This window comes from Sinohyriopsis cumingii, chromosome 4, assembly GCF_028554795.1.
Source record: "Sinohyriopsis cumingii isolate HCF-2022 chromosome 4, ASM2855479v2, whole genome shotgun sequence".
NCBI classification, from domain to species: Eukaryota; Metazoa; Mollusca; class Bivalvia; order Unionida; family Unionidae; genus Sinohyriopsis; species Sinohyriopsis cumingii.
In genome coordinates, this window is record NC_142964.1 from 10,095,786 (window position 1) to 10,120,224 (window position 24,439).

A 24,439-nucleotide genomic window follows, 5' to 3' on the forward strand; every position below is an offset into this window, starting at 1 on the left:
GCAGCTAACCGATGCATCCCAAAGACAACTAATATCCAAAATAAAAACCCTGTACCATGGTGAACTAAACAGTGCACTATAGCACATAAAGACAAAAAAAGGGCCTTAAATAAATATAAACACACCAAAAATTCTATCTACTTCCAGCAATATAAAGATAAAGAAAAAGCACTAAAACAAACTATAAAAACTGCTAAAATTAATCTAGACTATGGCAAACCTTTTGCTCTAAACTGAGTCTAAAATCAAACTCAAAACAGATATGGGACAAGATAAAAGCCATGAAAGGGAAAGCAACTACCTCAACCCCAAAAATTAAAAATGCCATAACAAATAAAGATAAGGCAGACATCCTAGCGAAGCATTTTTTGAACATGAGTGACAACAGTAATCACACCAGAAACTTTCAAGAACACAAAAAACTAATGGAGGAAACCCAACCTCAAATGTTTTAAGACCAAGGAACAAAAGAATCTCACCTAAATAGTGACATCACAGTACAAGAATGGGAGATAGCCCTAAGATCCAAAAAAAAAACATCCTCCTGGTATGGATCAGTTAGGTTACATTATCTACAAAAAACTACCTATCAATATAACAATAGTCATAATCAAACTCTTTAATAGGATATGGGATAAAGGCCAACTACCCACCAAATGGAAACAGGCCATAGTAATACCAATCCCCAAACTAGGTAAAGATCCCAACAACATAAATTCGTACCGACCCATCTCCCTTACAAACAATATTTGCAAAATAATGGAGACAATAATCGCAAATAGGTTAAAACACTACCTAGAAACCAATAACCTACTCTCCATAAATCAATGTGGCTTTCGGAACAAACGGTCCACCACTGACCAACTTCTCAGATTGGAAACAGACATCAAACTCACTTTTAGCGCACATAAGAAAACCGATCGCAACCTCATAGCGGTTTTTCTAGACCTAGAAAAAGCGTTCGACCTAGTATGGACCAATGGACTAATGGCCAAATTAAACCAATTTGGAATAATGGGACGCTTGTTCAACTGGATTGGCGATTTCCTCACAGGCCAGAAAATTACAAGAATAGGCAACACCCATTCGGAAGAATTTTCACTTGAAAATGGAACACCGCAAGGCAGTGTAATAAGTCACCTACTATTTAACCTAATGGTGAACGACCTTGACCTCAATGCAGCCTCCGCAAAAATAAACTTGTCACAATTTGCAGATGATAGTGGAATATGGAGGAATGGAAATCCTGCCAATAACACAGTAGTTAAAGAAATCCAGCAGAGCCTAGACAACATAGGATGACGGGCGGACAAATGGGGTTTCAAAATATCTCACGAAAAAACTGTGGCAATCATATTCACCCCCAAACGAAATAACAACCTAGTCTATCCAAACTTCTATATACAAAATCAATTAATCAAATACGTAACAGTAGTAAAATTACTAGGAATGTTCTTTGACAACCACCTCACATGGAAACAGCACAATGAACAACTCACCCAGAATTGTAACAAAGATCTCAATTTACTCAGGAACATCACAGGGACTGACTGGGGATCCAACCAGGAAACCCTCCTCACGATACATAAAACCCTAATTAGATCAAAACTGGATTACGGTTGCCAAGCATATAACTCGGCTAAGCAACCTACAAAAACTTGACACTATCCAGAGAAAAGCCTTACTATTATGCACAGGAACACTCCCCTCAACATCATTAGAAGAACTAATAACACTAACAGGAGAACTACCCTTAAAATTACTTAGGCAAGAACTGCTCCTCCGATACTCCATTCGATTATATACCCACCCAGACAACCATCCCACCAAAATAGCTATAAATAAGTGTAAAGTTGTCTTCAAACCCAAAATCATACCCACCACACCAAGTGGCAAAGTAATCCTTGAACTAAGAGAAAAGATACCTCTACTAAAAAAACAGGTAACAAACAATACAGACCAGAACAAATCACCATGGTTACAAAAACCACCAAGGATTAACATTGAAGCTACCAAATTAGGCAATAAAGAAGGACAAGAAAACTTACTAAAACCTGTACTTGTAAACGAAATCAACCAAAACTACACGGACTATGTTAAAATATATACCGATGGATCAGAAACAAACAACCCACGAAGAACAGCAGCAGCAGTAGTCATCCCTGAATTCAATATAAAAATGGGATACAGATTACCTGACTATTGCTCCATTTACAACACTGAATTCTGGGCTATACTTAAATCACTACAATGGATCAAAGACAACCAAATACCTAAAGCAGTCATTATAACCGACTCCCTAAGCATTATCAAATCGATCCAAAATCGCAATACACACTCTAGGGAACAATTCCTCAACAGAGCATGCCAATTAATCGACGATATCACCACAGCACATCAATTAGTCGAGCTCATGTGGATACCATTGCAGATTGGAATCTCTGGCAACGAAACAGCAGACAAAGTTGCACAAACCAAACTAGGAGATCAAAACTCTATCAAGCTTAACTATAGCTCTACAGAAGCACTAAGCTTCGCACAAACATATATAGACCAAACATGGCAAGATTTTTGGAACTCCTCCACAAAAGGGAAAAAGCACCATGAAACCCAAAAAAACGTAGATATGAACATACAGCTACCTAAGGGTACCTTTTTCGAACAGAAAACCATAAAGAGGATAATAACTGGAAAAACTAAACTAGCAAGCAGTTTTGGAAGGTTTATAGGACCCAAACCAGCAATCATTAACGGCTTTAACTGCCACACCACCAAAGATCTACACAACGTATTCAATATATGCCCAAAATATCAACCCGCTCGGAAAATATTTATCAAACACCAAAAAGAGACTGGATCACCACACACATACCCAGAGTTACTTATGGACTCTAATAAAAATAAACAATCAGCATATAAAAATATAAATAAATTCATAGACTCAGCAGGACTTAGGAACAAAATATAATTACTATCCCACAAAACCAAAAGACCCAGTAACTAGCTAAATAAATTTAGAAGCCACCATATAAAAACCCATAACATATCATTCAATTTTATAAAAGTATTAATAAATAATTCACTTACGAATCACCTATAAAAAAACTAAGGAAACCACAAAATCGGATGTCCTAGATGTCCTTAACGAACCGAGTAATCAGCTAGGACTCCGGTCCTAGATGTCCTTAACGAACCGTGTAATCAGATAGGACTCCGGTCTCATGCTAAATAAAGTATAAATAACATTCAATCTCCAAAAACATTAATAAATAAATAACTTAAAGAGGCAATATCTAAAAACTTATAAATAACATAACGTAGGAAGCACACCCTAAATACCTCGACTAGTAATACCATAATAACCTTGAAAATCTCTCTTCATACATGATTTCTACTAAGAACCTCTATAAACAGCATAGAACATCCCCCCCTTTTTTTTAGAACATTTTGAAGAAGAAAAAAAAATCGCAAGAAACACCAGGCAAATGCAACAAGAAACCAGCGATGTAAAGCAAGCAGGACCATTCCCGAGCTCTCCTTCCCCCTAATGACAGCCAACCAATTCAACTGTAAGGGACCTTTATCGACCCACAGATTGAGGCCAAACTATCAGGGTTCCTTGAATCCCTAAAAGCCTGGGAGAGGTGGCACCATTCCCTTCCCCAGGAACAACTAGCAGGCTGCGGTGCAGTCAGAAAAAAGTGGCACATGCGCAATTGTTCGCATGCCACTATAATTAAACTCAACAACAACAACAAAGTAGAACAAACAAGACGCATTCATTTGTTCTCATTTGGACTTATAAGTGAGTATATGTCTATGGTATTTGTTAGCAACACTAGGGTAATAGTAAATTGGGCACACAAAATTTCAATGCTTCTGTGGGATGAGTTTCCATTGTTAATCACTATTACATGTACATTGCAAAGACATTCAAAAAGACCCTTGTTTTGCACACACAAAAATACCAACATTCATTCGTTCAAAGATTCATCTACATTGTAACTTTAGTAATAGAACAAATTGTATTGGAATTAGAGTCTGTACCAGTTAGGTTCAATAAAGCCTGAAAACCAGGTCACAATAATCCAGTTTATACGTTTGACACAACTTTGTACCATGAAGTACCATCCAATAAATTTGGGCGGAGAATGTGTACTGAATAGTTAATAAGAAGACATATGCAGACATATGAATTCTAAAAATAGAAAATGTATCATGACATTATTATTACAATGTGACATCTGAAAATAAATATTTTACTATTACAACATCACTAGCACAGAGCCAAGCATACACTGTCATTTGATTCACTGGAAGTGGTGACTGAATCAAGTTCACCTATAACAACCTTTGACTTTACTGAAAAAATTAAATCATTCTGGAGTGCCATTTTTATTTCGGGACTGTAAAACTCCTAATGAAGATTGTCAGAAATGCTGTAACAAAGACTGAGAATTTAATGGTGACATGAAGAATAAGGTCACAGTACACCAAATATTTTCAAATACCAGACACATGGATTTTGCCTGGTTTAGCCCATATCTTAAATTGTGGATAAATGAATCATTAAATGATGATGCAGACAATTGAAAATGTAGTTCATTTACATGTTTTACATTGACATTCCCATGGAGACAATGTTAGCAAAATATAGCACCGACTTTAAATATTTTGCGCTACTGAGAAATCTGTCTTCTTTTAATAACTTTCTAAAATACAACTTCTTATGGACTGGAGTAAAAGCATCTGGGTCTGGTTTATGTGAAGATGGTGAGTTTTAAATGTATGTGAAACAACAGACAATTCCAATGATGGGCACATTGAATGAAGATGGAAATAACCAGCTTTGTTTCATGCAGAACCAATCCAGAACTTCATGCTTTTGTAAAATTTTGTAAAATATGGAGAATACACACACACACACACACACACATACATATACATATATATATATATATATACACACACATACATACATACTTACATATACATACATACATATATATACACACACATCTCTGAAACCTGAGCAGTGTATGACAGATCTTGTACCTAGAGGCTCAGGGATCCTAGAATGCATAATATAGAGCCTTGGCTTAAAGCAGTTACTACCATCTTCACTTGCCAAGGTTCGATATGTTATCCTATCTACACCTTAACAGACTAATCAGATATTTCAGTGCTTTGGTCTGTCAATTTCATTGGATGTGGCAGCAAGTCACCACATCCAATCAAAATCAAGTTGTTCAAATCTGAGACAAAGAGAGCACCCAACTGAAATGATCTCATAAATAAGCAATTTTCCACTAATGATGTGTTTGTACAAATACATCCTTTGCATCAAATATACCTGCAATGGCTACTCTCTGTTACATAGTCATACTTTCAATGTTAAACTTAAAAAGTATCTTTTTGAAGACTATTGCCTCCAAAATGTTTGGCCAATGTAGAATGCACTTCTGTTAAACGTTACTGGTTAGTTTGTATTATATATTACGGGAGGCAACTCATGAAATCCAATAAATGTAACTAGGAAAAAAGCACTGAAATATTGGATTGATCCATCAAGAGGTAGATATGTTAACATATTGGAATTTTATCTAGTGAAGGTGGTGCTGCTACAGGATATCACAAAATGTTCTACATTTGTCATAATGCATCTATAAAAGTACTTCAAAGAGAATAACTACAAATTACTCTTACAATAGACCTGACTACCAAGAATGGCACATTATATGCCTGCCATGTATTTCGAAGGCCATTTTGTTGGAACTGCCAGGGTATGGTTCAGTCTGGAGAATAATGAACAATGGATCTCATGGAGTTAATGTGCAAAAACCATTATTTTCCAAACAGACCATGACTGTGACCTCTGACCTCCAGGTACACGTCTCTTGACTATAATAAGTACAAGCAATCCACAAAGTTTGGTCAAGGAACTTACTCTAGAATAAATGTTATTCTGCAAAACCCAAGTTTCTTTGAGTCACAATGATCTTCATCTTTGACCTTCTGATCCCAAAATTAACAGGGCTCTTTCATACCTTAAGTGCAAACTTCATTCAAGGTGCAAGGTCTCCTTGAAAAAGCCATTTCTATGTTTATAAACATAGTGAAGTGACCATGACCATTGAATTTGTGACCCACATCTACTTCTTCCTTACCTAGAACTGAAGCTATCCACAAAGTTTGATCCAATCTTTTGATGCAGAACATAAAGGTAATGTGCAGAAACCACATTTCTTTTTCAGCAATCGTGACCTTTCATATCCCAAAATGTATAGGTTTCTTCCTAGCTCTAAGTGGAAGTTATCCATAAAATTTGGGAAAGGAACATCTGTAGAATTGAAGTTATCTTAAAAACAGGAGCCCCTTAAAGGGACTGATGTGCCACTGAGAAAAAAGAATTCCAAGGAATTCAACACAAGTCCTTTTCTTTCTTTTAACTGCTGAGTGTTGAAACTATCTCTGATATTCTTGAGCAATAAGAAGATTTTCAAATAAGCAACTATGGACGAAAAAGTGGATGTGAAATAGGTGCCATATTCATAAAGGACATCATCCCCTATGTTGACATGATTCTCCATTTTGGAGAAGTAATAAAAAGGTTTTGAAATGGCTGTCATAATAGATATCAGACTGGCACTATTTCCAGTTAGAACCAACCAGATATAATAAGAAGTCTTTTAAGTGAAAAAATGTTTTCATTTTAATAAATTTCAATTTCATTTCATTCTAACCCTCCAGCCATCTTGGAGAAGTAGTGATAAGATTTTCAAGATGGCCACTGTGGTGGCCACACTGAATGTCTGAGCAGCACCAATTTCATTTCCCAAACAGACATCATAAGAAGTTGTTAAGTAAAAGCCCAATGTTGATACAGCCTTTAATTCAAGAGAAGTAGCAATAACAAGATTTGTAAGCAGTACCATTTTCATTTAGGACCAACCAGACATCATGAAAAGTCTTCTAGAGTAAGCCCCAAAGGCAAAATTACTTTCTTTCAGGAGTACTAATAACATTTCATGATTGCCATTGTGGTAGCCAATATATTCATTGAGGATAAACAAGACATAAGAAGTCCTTTTAGTATCATGCCCATGTTGATATGATTATTCAATAAGAATTATTATCCAAAACAAGATTTTCAAGATGGCCACTGTGGCAGCCACATTGAACATTAGATCTGTACCATTTTCATTTAGGACCAACCAGACATCACAAATCTTTTAGTGGAAACCCCATGTTAATATGACCATCCATTCTTCTGGAGTAGCAATAAAGAAGAGTTTCATTGTGGCAGTAATACTGAACATCAGGTCATCATTATTTTTATTTAGTCATTATAAGAAGTATTCTTTTGAAAACCCATGTTATTGTTTATCTGTTACAAAGTGGCATGTACATGATGGCCGCTGTGAGAGTCATACTGGCTTTTAGATCATCATCATTTTGATGTAGGACCAGCTAGACAGCAGATGATGATTTTCAGCAAAAAATCCATGCTGATATGACCATTCATTCAGGAGTAGTGACAAAAAGACCTTCAAGCTAATTCTTGTGGCAGCCATAATGGCTTTCCAAGCAGAACCATCTTCATTTAGAACCAACTAGACCATGAGGTGGATGTGTATCAAGTTTCATGATAATCCTCCAAGTAGTTTCAAATGAGTAGCAATAACAGATGGAGGACTGATGGATGCTCGAAAGCAGACTATCCCATAAGCTAGCTTAGTCTAAGGCAAACAGAGCTAAAGAGGAAAACTAAACGGGCAAACAGACAAACAGAATGTCATAGCATAATACACTCTGCCAAAAGGTGGGCATAACCAAATGGTTCATTTCTAGGATTAGTGAATTTCAACTAGCTTACTACATTCTTTTCCAGATATTTCAGTGTGCTACTGATTTCATTTTTGGTTACCAGTAAAAGCCTCTTATTATTATTAAAACAGGTATTTGCTGTTGCAGTAAAACCATTGTAAAAAAAACCACATTTCATCTTTCAATCTCAGTGACCCTGACCAATGGCTTTTTTACCCCAAAAGTGATATACGTGTTCCTTAATCCAAGTGCAAGCTATCCAAAGTTTTGTCCTGGTATTTAATTTAGAGCAAAACGATTATTATTTTACCACTTTTCTTGTTTCAGTCACAGTGATTTTGAAATTCTGGACTTGTAAATCAATTATTCATTGTGACAAAGCAAAAAAGCCTGCTGAGTATTCCTTTGAAATTGGAACTTTATATTCATCTTCATCTGCAGCACTTATGCTGGGAACTGAAGAAGATTTATCATTAGCACCTTTTTTAATTAAAAAAATGAACTTATTGATCGCTGTGCCATTATTAAAGATTCTTCAATGTGAATGGAATGAAGTAGAAAGTGACTGCTTGGATTTACTTTTGTGAAACAGAAAGGAGTACTTTAATTTGTATTGTTTCATCCTGAATCATATTTACAAATGCAGTAACCTATAAATCTTGAATCAAATACCAAACCCTTGCAGTTCATCAAATAGATAAGCTGACTCTCCTTCAGGCACTGTGTTGTTGCCTACGATCACTGATTAAAGTTGGCAGGGATATGGGACTACAACTGTATGAAATAATTAAGTTGACTTCTTACAGACTTTGAAGTTGATAAATGGTATTTTGGGGGCCCACTTGATCTGAATTGCTTCAGGGCATCCTACCATCTTACACTCTACTATTTATCCCATTCAGTACTATAAACATAAATAGATCTACTACCAGTCATGTCCATGATCTCATATAAGATTGTTCAGAATGACTGGCAAATAAAAGGTAATCGAACAATTTCTGATTTATGGTCTAATAAATTCAGTCCCAAACCTGTAATGGTATTGTTGCATAACCACTCAGTAGTATGAAAACATGTTTAAGGGCTGGTTTACTGGACCAGGTGTCTTGTTGCCCATAGCTTTACTGAAAAGATTATCTATGTTTTCAAATCGGTTGTCTCAAAATAACAAAATATAATTTTGTTCTTTGTTTGTTCAATTTATTAAATATTTGTATACATTATCAATTACCAGAATGTAGTTTCAGTACTATAAATACAGTTTGGATTCATTACATTGAATTTGCTTCACAGAGCCCCAGATAAGCTGCATATTTGTGTAAATATGCAATTAAAATAATGTAAAACCAATTATGAAGAAAAAAAATTAAGCATACCAAAAGCAAATATAATCCCATTAAAGCAATTATTGAAATAACATGCGGGAATCAACCATTTTCCATTCTTGCATTTTCTTCTTCCTCCATTTAATTTAAACAACATATCTGTTCTAGTTTATGCTCTTAAACCCATGCATCACTATACAGAACTGATATTATTCACAAACCAAAGTTTATGTCACTACCCTGAGGCTTTAAACAGTCAAGCGTTTAAGTGCCATTGACAATCTGACCTGCAAAAGATGTACGATGCAAAAAGGCAGTTATTTTATCACAAACAAAATTGAGGGTTATTTTGGACATTCTAAACTATCAGATTCACATTTTTTTGTGTTTTTACCCAATTAAACACAACTTTGATCTGTAAATTTGCTTCTTTACACAAATGAATTTTAAAATACCCAATTGACAAATATACAGGTGAGTAAAAAAGCAAACAACACAATGCTTATCTGGGGCTCTTACTTCTGTCATCATATAGCGTGATGAACAAAGTGTCATGATGAACCTTAAGTACAACTTAGTTTTACTGCATTTCAACAGTGGAAGAAAATGTTTCCAGCCAAACATTTTAAGGTGGGTGGGTATCTACTTTTTTTTTTAATACCTGGAAAAGTAGAAAATACCTCGAAAACGTATAACGCATTAAATTCAGCTGACTATATAATATTATCAATATGGCTCATAAACCGATACCATAAAATCGGATCTCATCTTTTTCGCATTTGTCAAACCCTCTTGATCCTTGCGTTGCTTTTCGTTATCTTTTCCAAGGTTTGCCTCCTCAGGTTTTCGTACTTCTTGCTCGGGTTTTTCCATTTTGCTTTAATTTAACCGGAACACACAGAGGCTTTTCCCTCCCGTACTATGCACCATAGCCGTTAAGTAAGCGCCTATGCTATCTGGCGATTTACTATACAAGTTTGGATATTATCTCTACGCCGACCAGCTCGTAGGACACGTCTGTGTCTTAAGAGTAACAAAATAGTTCTAAACACTCTGCGCAAATACTTTGTTTAGTTACATGACTTTTAAGGTCAATCTAATATATATATTAGTTATAATTAATACTAACTAAATTTCTTCATAAAAATGTATTAACTTGTGGTTTTGCTCAACATAAAATGGTCACCATTTGTGGAACAATTCCGTTGTCAAATCTTCAATTTCGGAGGTGCGTAGTTTTGCATGTCGCCAAGTTCTTCAATTTTAGAGGCAAGTAAATCTTGCAAGATGTCGGCAATGCTACCGCTCACAATAGTACTAGATGACAGACTCGCGTAGTCCGCAAAGCTAATTACGTGGCTTAACTCATATACCACATTTAAAGCATGGCCGAGCACCTAATGCAACTTTTAACGCCCGCAACTGTGATTTACAATATACATACTATACTATATGATGAAGGCATTTCTCTAGTTAAGGTGATCTCGGCTCTTTACACTTTACATTTCGCTGTTGTCGCTCATCGGCAGCTCATTTAACGTAAGCGACTTTCTAGTGTAATATCATACGGTGACTTTTCTGGCGCTATATTATATCTTCGCCAGTGTTGTGGCCTGCTTGCGATCCCTGACCCCTTTTAATTGATTAAGATGTCAGAAAATTGAAGCCTGTCAGCTAGCCTCAAAGCCCCATTAAAACACTACTCCACAACTGTATCTGAGAGGGACTATGGTGCATGTGTTTATCAGCTGGTTTTGAGTAGATTTCTATGTGGAGTTTATTTTCCACCAGTCTGGTTGTTGTGTCCAGAATAATGTGTTTCGAGTTGGAGACTTCTGCCGTGAATTTTATGGAAGGATGGAAGTTCCTTTCTTTTAATATATATATATATATATATATATATATATATATATATATATATATATATATATATATATATATAGAGAGAGAGAGAGAGAGAGAGAGAGAGAGATGTGGGGGGGGTGTGTAGGGGATCAGTTGATAGTGCATCTTACTCGTAATCTGTTTTCAGCTAATTATTGTGTTCTTGTGATATTACCTAACTCCCATTTTATCGGCATGATATTGCCAGTAATGTGCTAAAAAGTGTGTCAAGTTGTTATCCTTCGTCATTATGAATGCTGGTCGATTCGTCTCAATTTATGGGCTGATTTGGCTCAGATGCCAGGCTGACTCAGACTATGTGAAATATTATAAGAAAAACCATAGAACACGTATGCCTGAATTTATTTGAGTAGTTATTACTGTTTTTGCAAGCATATTAAGATAATGTAAAAGATTGCTTTTCAGCACTTATGTTTACATGAGATAGATATTCGCAAATTTCTAACCGAAATCGGAACAAAACAAATGTGAGCTATAGCTTGTGGATTTTTAAAACCAAAATCACTTGTCAATGTGTACAATATAAAACTATAGAGCTATGATTTTAATTAAAATATCTGGGAGCATTTTGAAACTTTTCATAAATCATGCCACTTTGACCGACTTCCAATACTATCAAACAGTAAAGCAGATAAATTTACCCATGTTTGTTTTATTTATTTCTCATTCAAATCATTGTGGGGTTTTTTTTCTTATGTGTTTACCCACATTTTTGTAAACAGTTATTTATGAGCAACACAAGAGCATAGCATACTTTTCTGTTATCGTTTGAGTAAAATATCTTTATTTGTGGACAACCCGCAGCACCGGCCCAGCATATAGAACTGGCTAGAACTTTGGGGACATCCCACCCGCTCATCGATAGCTAATATGGGTAATTATTCCTGTCCCCTCCTTTGCGGGTGTTTATGCATTTTTCCTATTGAAAAAAAACAACAGATTTGTTACAAAAGAATTTGGAATTAAGGTCTCTCTTTGTTTTCTTTTATTCTTAAAATTAATTTTTCTGCCAAATATTAACCACTTTTAGGTTTCTAGGCATTTACTCTTTTGTCTTCAGACATTTTGACCAGTGTGCCAGTTTCCTTTTGTCACAACCTCTCTACAGTATTAGGACTAATACGGTAGAAAGGTATACATTTTAATTTTTAATGGCTCACGAGTTCCCAGTCAGCAATGCCGACATCCTAAATACATTAAAAACTCGAAGTAAAATATATAACAATTTAATCAATATTAATGATAAACAGGCTATTCAAACAATTTCCGGATATAAATATTTCAATTACGTTCCACTCATAAATATGTTAATTTTGCCTGTTAACAAATGCATTCTTAATGCATCATGCGAGCATTAATGTCATAATGTGTGAGAGAATCTCCTTCCAGTGAGTAGTCCTTTGTACTCATCTGTATCAATTCTCCTTTCTCCCTTCTCCTTTCCTCCTGCCTCTTTCTTTGTAGTGGCCGAGTAGTCTAATGCGCTCACCGTTCCGGATCACTGCCATCTCACCTCTGTCTGCGTGGGTTCGAGTCCAAGGATCGGCTAGCGTGGGTACGTGGGAAAGCCTGTCAGTAACTTCTCGTGGGTCGGTGGTTCTTCCTCCACCAGTTATACTGGCCGCCATGTATAGCTTATCTTGTGCTGAAAAATGGCGTTAAACCCTAGAACAACAAAAACAACTTTCTTTTTTGTCGTTCCTTACTCATTTATCCTTCTCGTGACTCTTCCTGTACCCTTGTACTCCGATACTCCTTGTACTATTCTATTTCCTCCTCCCCTTCAGAAGTTGTGTGCCGTCTCTACATGTACACTGGGAGCTTCCTGAAGAAGCTTCTTATTCCTTTCCCAGTCCAATTCTTCTTTTCCTCTTTTTTACTAATTTTTTTTTGGGGGGGGGCACCAGACAGATCCCCCGTCCATCTATCCATAAAAATAAAAAGTGTTTTATGCGTATGTGTTACCACCAAAGGTGTGTTTGTATTTTTTATCAAAAGAATTTTGAACAAAAATTTAGTTATTTATAGTCCCTAGTGTATTCGAATGGGTTGGTTTGTCCGAGTATGGGTTCATCCCCATATCGGAGTTACTTCCCTTATAAATTTGGTGATCTGTGCCAAAGATCTTATATTTCCCATGTTTGCTATTTGTGTTTTTGCTATATTATGTGCATGCTATAGGTAATTGTGTAGGGACGGTGTAGTGTTAAATTTTGACCCTCGTTGAATTCTGACCCGTTGGGTCATTTTTCAACGACCGTGATCAAAATTTCACGTTAAAATCTGACCCTTTTTTAAATGTCCTGTTAAATAATGACCCAGATGTAGTATCAAATTTTGACCCTCGTTGAATTCTGACCCGGTCGGTAATTTTTCAACGTGATCAAAATTTCACGTTAAAGGCACAATAGTGCAGAGTGGCTGTAATTTTGTGAATGTTACAGATCATGTAACAAGTGAAATGTGTCGACTTTTAAGCTGAAATAATTAAAAAATACCTAGAGTTTGAGAAGATTAAATTGGGCAATTGATAAAAAAAGCAGAGAAAATGAATTTATGTGGGGGCTCGCTTTAATTGAAACTTGTAGGTCACGAACTGTTACGGAAGCCTCACGTGACCACAAAACTTATATGTCATCTTCGTCCAGTGGGCGGGTTATGAGTCACGTGGTTGTAATTTAAATATCTACTATAAACAAAAATGGCGGACACACGTGAGAGTCAAAAACGTAAAGGTCGCCCGCTCTTGTCGCTTTCCGGGAAGAAACCGAACGGGACTTATCAAGGATTCGTCTTGGGGACCAGTTTGTTCAATGGAGAGCATTGATGTAAGAGTTAGGACTGGCATCAGACACTGAAATGGCGAAGTTGTTGTTGGACAGGTAAGCCAATGTCTGTGTTATATGGTAGTGATACACATTAGTTTCCCCAGAATCAAGTGCCTTTGATGTCTATGTATAAGTGTTCTCCATTTTTCAATATCTTGTTCCTACTGTATGTTTGAAAGCACACTGTTTTATTAATACAATGTTTGCACAAGGACTTGCTTTGTAACATTCCCAAAATAGATGTGATCGGCTGATCAATATTTCACTCGGTGACTGTATTGTATGTTGGGGTGGAATATATTTTTTTATTTTTTATAACAGCGTGCTCATAAAGGTCATTTTGTACACCGGTCAATTATCTTCGTGAGACAGGTTTTTTAAATTCAGCGAAGGAACTTAGATAAATTTACAAGCGTTATCAATATTTATATCATCTCTATCCCTCTCTCTCTCTCACACACACATGCCTTAGGTTAATGTGACATGCACATTACTTGCATAAAAGTTTAATAACCTTATCATGTAAACGTGATGGAACAAATAATAATATTTTATTGTACATCTTTCAACTACTAGTAAATCTATTATAAAGCACTCTATTGACTACAATTACAAAAGGATCTCTAGTCATGCTAGGAAAGGATGTTGTAGTGCTACCAGAATATATGGTGGGCAGATTGTTATCAGTTAAAGTTATGAGCTGCAGTCAAGCTAGTTTTACTGATGTGATTTTTTTATAGATCTATAATGTATTCTTGCTTAAATGAAGTATTTCAGTTCTAATTGTTTAACACAGTGCACAGAAAGATATTTAAAACATAACTTATAATACAAATGAATATTTAATCCATATTTTTAGTTACAAAGTTACAAAGAATATAGCAAAAGATGAACCCAAGCATACAGAACCGATAGCCAGTACATTTTCGTGCTTCACATCAACACCTGCCAAGTGCTTTTGCAACATACTGAGAGAATGAAGACACCTTCAGTATCTGAAGTATTTGCTACTGAATCAGGAAGTTAAAAATGACAAATTTCTTGCAGATTTTTTGTGTGTGTGGGTGGGGGTTATCTTACAATTGTCATTCTGCTGAAAACAATGATGTAACAAATGCAATTCTGATAAAGGACATTATTATAACTACCAGCATGTTGAGTTCCCACTTCATGCTTTTCTTAGTTTGAGTTCGAAAAAACCCTTTAATTTCACTTTCTCAGAAGTGGGGTTGGGTATTCAACTCTGCCACTTGATGCATAGAAAAAGGCATAATTTGAACTGTCATTGTTTTGGTTATGCAAAAAAGTTCCAATATACTGTGCTGGCTAACCCAAAAATCACAGCTGTTTTTTCCCCCCCACTCAATACTTAGAGGACCAGTGATTGTATATTGAAATTGTGTCTACATGCCTCATATGTTTTCTTTATGCCATTTCCCATTTATACATGTATCTATGTCCCACATGCAGTTCTTGCTAACACCCTCTTCCCATCTATCCACTTAGCTCATGATGAATGCACATAAGACAAATTTAATTTAAAAACAAAATACTGAGATAACAGTTGAAGTTTGTTTTTGGAAACGACTGGCAGTTCATTAGACCTTTATTCATTAGGACTGGTGATATAACTTATTTGGGATTTAATTTACAATACTGTAAGTTCTTTTTAAATTTCATTTTTTATTCTTGGGAATTAAATGACTTGTTGGTTTTCACTCTTTACTGTTATAAAACTTTTGGAAGTGAAAAGCTGTTTCTGTTTTGATGATTGCTCTTCATGCATTTTTAACTTTATTTTATCTACCTACTTTTCAAGGTTGCCAACAAATGGATAATATGGCTTTATTACAATGGTCCCAGGACATGAAGCAGTTTTGGTTTTCATGCAAGATTGCTAGCAGCTATGGACAATTTTTTGTGAGTTTTCAGTCCTTTTATTTGAAACATATATGTAAACATTTGCTATTGTATACTTTTGTATGAAATCAAAATTACAGTGCATAATACTTATCTTCTGATTTCTTTTAATGTATATTTTATCCATATATACATTCATCACCAAATCTTCTAGGTATGTAGTTTATTAAAAGTAATTTATTTGAAATGTCAGAGTAATAAGGAATATTGAAGGAACAATGATCTGAGCAAAATTTAAATCCTGCTACGTAAACTATTAGCCAGTTCTACAATGTAGCTTTTGCTTTATGATCACCATGACGAAAGAGACCAGCTTTAGGTGCTAAAGGTATTGATTGTGGCATTCTTTCAGAGTATCTTGAGAAGTGTCCTACATCACATCACCAATACACATGAGTAGAGCCTCTCACATGGCCAAGGCATTAATAAATGTCTTCATGAACCTTACCTGGAGAATGGAGAGTGGACAAAGCCTTGGCTTGATGAAGTTGATCCCAAGAAGGAAGCCAAAGTGCTGAAAACCTTGGCACAGGTGCTCTTTGACCAAAGGTTCCTAAACAGTGGGTATTACTTAAATTTCAGGTATGCCATTTCAGGATTGCAACAATTGCATGGTATTTAAAAGAAAAATGTGAAGACCACATTAAATGTTTTTATTCTCAACTTAATAATAAATTACTGTATATATTTACCTTTGAAGATCTGAATAAGTTAGAATTCATAAGATGTGTGTTCATGATACATGTATAGTGACTCTCCTTCTCAAGTCTTTGGTAATTTCAGGTATAATACATGCACATCAGATATAAACAATTCCATGACACTCTATCAATAAACACTTAAGTAAAGATTTTATGTATGCAAAAATTACCAACAGTAATGATTATTTAACAATTGTATTAATCTGTTAGCAGATTACAAATAACACGTTACAAGATACATGTTTTTGATAATTGCTGAAGCACTAATGAGCTTGAAAGTTTCTCATCAGCAGATCATGATGTACAGTGCCAAGAGATTTTCATACATCCCTCCTGTGTACAGGATTAGGAATGAGCTAACTGCTTTGGATCACAATATCCATAGTGGCTGAGGTGTAATGAGAAACAAAGAAGGGGAGATAGTGTAAGCTTGTTTCACTACAGGAAATTAGAAATAATTTAATATATTGATTGTACATTATGATCCCTACCTGGAGATCAGATGAATTGAATATCATTCACATGTACAAGTCATGAAAACTTTGTATTAGATACAAATCATTTTGCAACAATTGGCACACATTTATATATGTGGTAAGGAATCTTAATATTTTCATGCATACACATCTTGTAATTAGTATTGTTATCATTCTAGTGGATATTTATTTTGATTTGAGCAATGCAAGTCTAATAATTAGATCCAGTGATATGTATAGCACTTTCCCAGGGGACTGACACACTTTATTAAGGATATATGGGGTTTATGGAATATCCTCAGGATGTTTGGAGTAGACGCTGTCATCATGATGATTACTAGCTAATACCTGTTCATGAAAACATGTTGCTTTCTGATGGAATGGGCAAAAATGCATCCTGTCTCACATAGTATTTTGTGGATAGAACAAAAGAGAGCAAAAACAACTTCTTGGGAACTAATCATGAGGCTCTAATATTAGGTAAAAAGTTAATATGGGTTAGCTTGGGGATGCTTGTCACAAATGTTAAGAAAAAAATATTTTCTTTAAAACAGGCATCGATGTTACAACAAAAAAAAAGCAGCAGATGGTCCGTCTACCCTCGCAAGGAAAAGAAAACATTCCCGCATCAGGGAGCTTATATAAAAAGCACTCATCTGTCAACTTGAGGGAAAGCAGGGTATGCAGAGGAGAAGAGAACTAAAGGAAGATGATCCCAGGAGAATTTGAAGAAAACCTGGCACTTCAAGAACCACCATCAACTATAGTTTTGGTGTGGTGAAGGAGATCTCTTGATTTTAGTTATGTAAAATATGAAACAGTGTCTGATATATGGAGGTGTCTGCTAAGGCAGGTTACACTTTATATAATATCCTGAAATAGCAGTAGTTGAAAATAAAATAATGTATAATATTGTATCTGCACTTTTTATAATGATTATTTATGATCTTCGTGCCCACATTGTTTATAGGCAGAAATAAACTGGTGTTTAAAAAAAATCTGAAAGCATTATTGTTTGATGCAATAGTATGTGCATTTATAAGAAAACAAAGAATAAGATCAATTGTATTCATTTATATACAAACTCATACATGCAAGAAAGTGTTTAGTTCATGCAAGCCTAGAAGGGATGAAGTTAGTGTATTGTCCATCTGGATATTTGTCATGTATCTGCCAGAAACAGCAAGAGGGAATTACATGTCTCTGCCCAGACCCAAGCCTTCCATGTTGCCTTAGTATGAACTGCCTATAGGTAGCATGACTGTTGGCACTCATCAAGTCAGCTTTATCGTTGAGGACAAGAACATTCCGTCTGTACATCCTGGACAAGGCAAGTACAGCCTCATCAAGGATTAGATCTTGAAAAATCTGAAAAATTATTCCAATTGTAATATGCTATTTCTAAAATGTAAACAAATATATTTTAAGAAATAATAGGAACATGCGCTTATTCAAATGTTATTCATTTTCGATCAGCAAATTCCACTCCGAAATACACGTGGATCAAAACTGCACAAGGTATTTATTTTGACATGAACACCGAGAGTTCCATCACAACTAGAACTGATAGTTTATGTTAAGATGGACAGCTCAAAAGTTTTTGTGGAGCATTTCTAGAAGTCAGAGACTCCTGCACTGGGATCAAATAGGAATGGCTGATTGCAGTTTAGATTTGTTTAGTACAGTGAGGTACCCACATTGAAATCAGGTAATGAAAAGAATCTACTTGATGAGTATCAATTGTAAATTAAAACAAAGTCCTTATCATTTGCATATGTATGCATGTCTGTTTTTGGACGGCTTACAATTTTAAAATTCTTTCACAGTGGTTGCAAAGAAATAATATTTACAACAGTCATGTATGTACGTCAATTATCAACCTTTGAGAGTCCACCTTGGAAATGGAATTCATTGTAAATGTTGTATTGTAAGAGTAACTATCAAAGTTTTAACTGTACATTCATAGGCATTTGCTACACATATCCTGTATACAGAAAGAGGTTTTCTGTAATGTAGCCAACATACCTGTCAAGCTTTTCATACCTTTTGTGATGTACATTTTGTACATAAAAATTTTAAGCTTTGGCAATAACATGCTTAAGGAATATATAAAATTTATTGAAAGAATTAAAGAAGTTTCAAAACTGCCATGAATCGAGTAAATTTGTTATACAGAAATCATTTGCAGCAATCACCAGTTCAAAGGTGGGAACATTGAATGCCAGGCAGACTGGGCAATTAAAATTCTTACCCAAAAATGTTAGATCAGATATGAAGAAAAATAAGTTTCTTGCAAGCCTTCATGTCAGTCTAAATTCTGGATAAATAAAACAATTTAGGAATATTAAGTCCTTATGTTTATCATGATAGTGCATATATAGTATTATCTTAACATATTTTGGGGCTTTAGAAATACACCTTAAGGCATGCATTATATTTAAAACAGAAGAATAAAAGTGTAGTATTTATTTTACAAGACTTAAATGACTATATGAATTCTGTACATGTCTAATTTATTAAAAAAAGCAATCTAGTCAGGTCTAATTGCTGAACTCCAAAGTAAGATTGCATAGACTTTTTGTTACCATTTTGCATTTTTTAAAAATAAAACTAATAAATGTATTACTTAAGTTGGTTTATTAAATTAAATTGAAAAAAAGGGCAAGTTGACCTTAATAGTATTGAATGTTTGTGTGCCACTAGCGTAGATCACTAATACCTATATATGAAATGATTTTAGCTAATCTACCTTTAGGCCCTCATACAAAGGAATTTATTTATTTTAAGTGTATCTCTGAAGCCGCTGTATAGATTGGTTTGGAAGAAGGAAATAGAATTGGCATTTCTAATGTCAACTAAAATACTATTCCAGAGCAAAGTTACAGAGTAATGGAAACATTTTTTGAATAAATCCTTATTTGGTTTGGGAATTTTATACTGTTTGTTAGACATGGTTCACAGGTGTGGAGTATTACCAGGTTGCCTATACTGGAATAGTGATTGTAAATATTCAGGAGCACTATTATTGGATATCATGTACATTAATTTGGCTTTTCTCAACCGGATTCAGTCTTTAATAGGTAATAATTTTAACTTACCAGCTAAAATTTTCCTTGCTTGCTTTCTGGATTGATATAGCCTGAATGCACTTGTTTTAAGATGTGCCAGCTTTGCTATGATTTTATCATTTGAATTACTCCACACTGTGTTACAGTAGTCTAAATAGGGTTGTGTGTAACTGTTATAAAATAGTTTTCTTCACCATATCCTACTGAAAAGCCATAAACTTGAATTAACTTTTTCACTGACATGTTCAGTCCATGATAGGTTATTATCTACCAGAACACCAAGTAGTCTATCATGACAAACCATCTGTATCCTTCCATGTCAGACATAGTTCATCACTACCAAGATTTGTTCTTTTTTGCCATGTTCAGATAAGTAATATTTTAGTTCTTCCAGTATTTACCACAATGCCATTGCATGTGCAACAGTTGTCCAGTTTGAAAGGGCATCCTGTAAATAAATTTCTAGTTTGTGCTTTGTTTTGGATGTCTGACAATGTTGTGTCATCTGCATAGAAATCTGTAGATGAAATTGAGTCCCTTAGTAAAAAGTGGTAGGCCACTAATAAATAGTATCAATAGTAATGGACCTAAATTGAACCTTGTGGTACTCCATATCTAATTGTTGCAGGTTCTAACAGAACATTATTTATATAGACATATTGTGTTCTCTCACTTAAGTTTGAAGTAAACCATCTAATTGTGCTTTCATCACCTTGGTTGATTTTCAGTTTCTTCAAAAGAATTTGATGTACACCAACCCATAAACTTTCCTGAAATCTACAAACAGAGATCCTATTATTCAACTTTGATCAAGTGGTTGAACCCATTTATCAGTTAGAGAGATCAAGTCAGTCTCACATGAATGTTTCTGTCTAAAGCCTGATTGAATAGGGTGTAACAGCAACTGTTTCATTAAATATGACATGAACGAGTCATGGACATCTTTTTCAATCAATTTTGACAAGTTTTGGTTGTATTGAAATTGGCTGTTAGTTATCGTTCTTAGAACCAGATTTGTGCATATGCATTACTTTTGCAGTTTTCCATATTTTGGGGAAAGATGAGGTTGCAATATTTATATTGATTATGAATGTTATGCTATCTGAAATAGCTGTGGCAGAAGTTTTAATGAGTGGTGGACCAATCTGATCAAGTCCTGTAGCTTTCTTGATATCAAGTTTACTGAGACATTTTTTTTAGCAGTTTTGTTGATACCTGTGGGATAGAGAAACATACCTCCTTAGGAATTTTTTCAGTTCATTATAGATGTTTTCTATCACTGGTTCTTTTAACTTAGTGGTAACGTTAGTGAAAAAAAATCACTCAAAACATTTGCAATGTCAGTGTCATCAGTGACTTTTGTGTCATTTACCAGAAGTGAGTGAATTTTATTTGTCTCTTCTTCGTTGTGTTACCCCAATGAGTTCACTGAAGACTTTCCAAATGGAGTTTGTGTTGCTCTTTGTGTTTTCAAGCATTGATTGATAAAAAGTTTTTGTTTGTTATTTCTCCATACTTGATATTGTGCATGGTTTCCCATAGCCTTCAATTGGTCTCATGTCTTCATAGTATCTAGAATTTCAGTAGTAAATCAGTTAGGTTGGATTTCATACTTTACTCAATGTACTTTTAGTGGTGCATGCTTAGAGACTACATCCATAAATTAGTCCACACCCTTAGAGCTTCACATATTTTGGATAATATTCCATGGAACTTTATATAGGTCATCTTGAAATTGTTATTTACTTCAATTTTGGAAAGATCTGTAAGTGATAGTTTTGTGTGTATTTTTCCTATTTCTGTTGCATTTAACCTTTGTTGTCAAAAAAGTAGGATAGAGGTTACTAAGACCAACATTTGGTACATTAACATAAGCCACATTGTTTGGTAGGTTGGTATAAATGTGATCAATAAGAGTGCTTGATATTTCTGTTACCCTTGTGGGCTCATTTACCAGCTGGACTAGGCCTAATGATTCAATAAATTCCATCCAGTTACTCCTTATTTGAGTATTGAGTAGGTCCTTATTTACACTGCTGAGTATATATGTTTCTTTCTCCTGTGCAAGAACATTTTCTATTTGTTTCAAAAAGTTATCATTCCAAATTGCTCTGGAGGAAGGTGGCCTATAAATGAAACCAACTAGGAATGATTCTGCATTATTTTGTGAAATTGCTACCCAAATACTCTCAATTTCATGTGACCCCAAGTCAGGTCGCCTTTCTGCATTTACATCTTGTAATGTATACAAGACCACCCCCACCCCCCATCTCTCTGTCCCTGCATAATGGTTTATTGTAGCCTTGACAGTGAAATAGATTATCATTGTGGTTAGCATTTAATTTGGTTTCACTGTGTCCTAAAACATGCATATTATTTTCCTTGGAAGACAGCATTAACTTAATCTGTTCTATTTTTTCCACTATACCTTGTACATTTAAATTTTAAGTGACCCATGTTAAAACCTTTTGTATTTAGTTTCATATCAATTATATACATGTCATCATGCAATGGGGTACTCCATGAGATTGTCTCCATACTACTTTTAAAATTTTGGTATTATATAAGGTGGCCATATAAATGAGGTGGCCTCTGTATTTTCTATGGTATCTGTGCATGGTCTTCCTTTATCAAACCATATTGGGGTGGGATGTTGAGTAGCAACAAAAGGTAAAGTAGTTTAAACATACATTGCTTGGTAAAATAACTAATCCTTTAATACAAGTATGCATTTTCTAAGTTGTGCAAAACACTACTGACATAGATATTAGAGTCTTTGCCAAGTTACTTAGTACCAAACATTTTTCAATATCTATCAATACTTGTTTTGCAAGATATAAATAAACAATTACCCTCATTCTTGTCTGCCTTGTCTCAACTATGTGTAGAGCTTGGTCAGCTCAGTTTTTAGGCTGCACAGCATGTCTTCCTCCTCTCCCCCTCTGGTTTTTCAACTTCTTGCTCCATATCTCATCCGTCCTCTCCCTCTTCCTCTTAAAGGTTGCTCTAGAATTGAGCGTGAAAGTGAGCTGATTTAAGTCTATCTAATGAATTTTAATATGTAAAAGTATTTCATAATTTGACAACTAATATATTCATGATTACTTATCAAACTTATAGGAACATAGTGCTAACTTTGGATCAAAATTTAATACATGAGAGGTTGCGATTTGATGGAAGTTTTTTTGGGCTGGATCAGGTCAAGTGTTGGGTGGGGTGGGGATCCAAAATTTAAAAAGGGCCCCTACTTTCCTCGAATGGGCACCAAAGTAAAGTCTGTGTGTCTATTTACTCAGTGTGCATAATACCCAATAAACATGTGCAAGAATAAAGCTGTGGTCAAACTTCAACTGACAAGTGACTGTACGTTTGTGTGTGTGTGTACTTTTTTATGGTCTGGCTCCGAATTTTGAACCTGGATTCCATATTCTAGTCGCAGATTTTTTTAAAAAAAGCTTATTTAAAACCTTGTGTATGTAAAGTAGTAACTTGGAGAAGCACACAAATTCTTTTCCGCTTTGTTTGAAACGTCAGAAAGATGGATGTTAGGGGTCCACTGGTGACAATTTGGTTAGAATTTATAAATTGATGAATGAAATTACTCAGTTTTTGAGCATTTTTAAATATCGTGATGCTTTTCATTTATAAAATTGAGTGGTGGGGACGTGAGGGAGTACGAATTCTACTGGGCAAGAAATAGAGTGAGTACCTGTGGGTTTTTGCAATACTGTACAGAGCACGTCGATTTAAATTATTCTCGTACCACAAAAACTTTGAAATATAATTATAAAAGTAGTTCTACATATATTTCATTGTTTCCTGTCAAAATTTTATAATTAGAAAGGACAAGGATAAGAAGAAAAGAACGAGATCAGAAGGAGATCGTACTCGCCATTGTTGACATTATGGGCGGTCTCGAAGCGTAGTTGTGTTTTACGTCATCATCTTCAGTGTTTACAATGTGGCCTATAATTATGCAAATTTCGGTCACCGGAATTATGTGTGTTATTCATTCGGGATCTGCCGATCACTGCCGAGCGGAATTTCAACATGGAGACGATATATTCGTTACTCTACGTACGAAGATTTCAGAGAGCTTGTATTTCATAACGAGAACCCCTACGTACTTTATATTACCCCAAAATTGCCTTTTAAATAGTATTTAATCAGTTGATATACATAAATGTCCCAACATTTTTGCAAGAAAATTCACCCTCAGCTGCACTATTGTGCCTTTAAAAACTGACCCTTTTTTAATGTCGTGTTAAATAACGACCCGTTCAGGTGAAATTATGACCTTAGGGTAAAATGTTCTGTTATCAAAACTCAACGTTGATTTTTGAACCACTTCTAAAATGAAATCAACTTATTACTCACTGAGCTGTGTCT

General features: G+C 35.1%; 2 protein-coding genes and 1 long non-coding RNA gene across 9 annotated transcripts in view; 1 reads left to right on the forward strand and 2 right to left on the reverse strand.

Annotated features, from left to right (window-relative positions):
* The window catches only part of LOC149800607 (zinc finger MYND domain-containing protein 15-like), a 58,683-nt gene extending 48,582 nt beyond the window's left edge, over positions 1 to 10,101 (reverse strand). The window contains exon 1 of one of the 3 annotated variants that reach the window (XR_016420529.1): positions 9,903 to 10,101. Coding sequence is in view for 1 of the 3 variants with exons in the window: in XM_089954599.1 (XP_089810725.1) it covers positions 9,903 to 10,025 (123 nt within the window). In the remaining 2 variants the exon portion in view is untranslated. The remainder of the gene's footprint in view (positions 1 to 9,902) is intronic. The other 2 variants (XM_089954599.1, XM_089954601.1) reach the window with 2 other exon arrangements.
* A 44-nt stretch (positions 10,102 to 10,145) lies between these two features.
* Positions 10,146 to 17,897, forward strand: LOC149800608 (uncharacterized). Of its 5 annotated transcripts, none has more exons than XR_016420533.1 (4): positions 10,146 to 13,939; positions 14,745 to 15,805; positions 16,158 to 16,387; positions 16,800 to 17,897. It is a non-coding gene; the product is annotated as an uncharacterized LOC149800608 (long non-coding RNA). The 5 variants fall into 5 exon arrangements; XR_016420534.1 differs by having other exon boundaries at positions 10,149 to 13,939; positions 15,705 to 15,805; XR_016420532.1 differs by having other exon boundaries at positions 10,149 to 15,805; positions 16,158 to 16,365.
* A 144-nt stretch (positions 17,898 to 18,041) lies between these two features.
* LOC149800609 (P2X purinoceptor 7-like) lies at positions 18,042 to 23,981 on the reverse strand. The gene is made up of 3 exons (XM_089954602.1): positions 23,939 to 23,981; positions 22,903 to 23,056; positions 18,042 to 18,350 (listed from the first exon to the last, which is right to left on the reverse strand). The coding sequence occupies exons 2-3, from the start codon at positions 22,906 to 22,908 to the stop codon at positions 18,093 to 18,095; spliced, it is 264 nt and encodes an 87-aa protein (XP_089810728.1). The 5' UTR covers positions 22,909 to 23,056; positions 23,939 to 23,981; the 3' UTR covers positions 18,042 to 18,092.
* Positions 23,982 to 24,439: the final 458 nt, after the last annotated feature.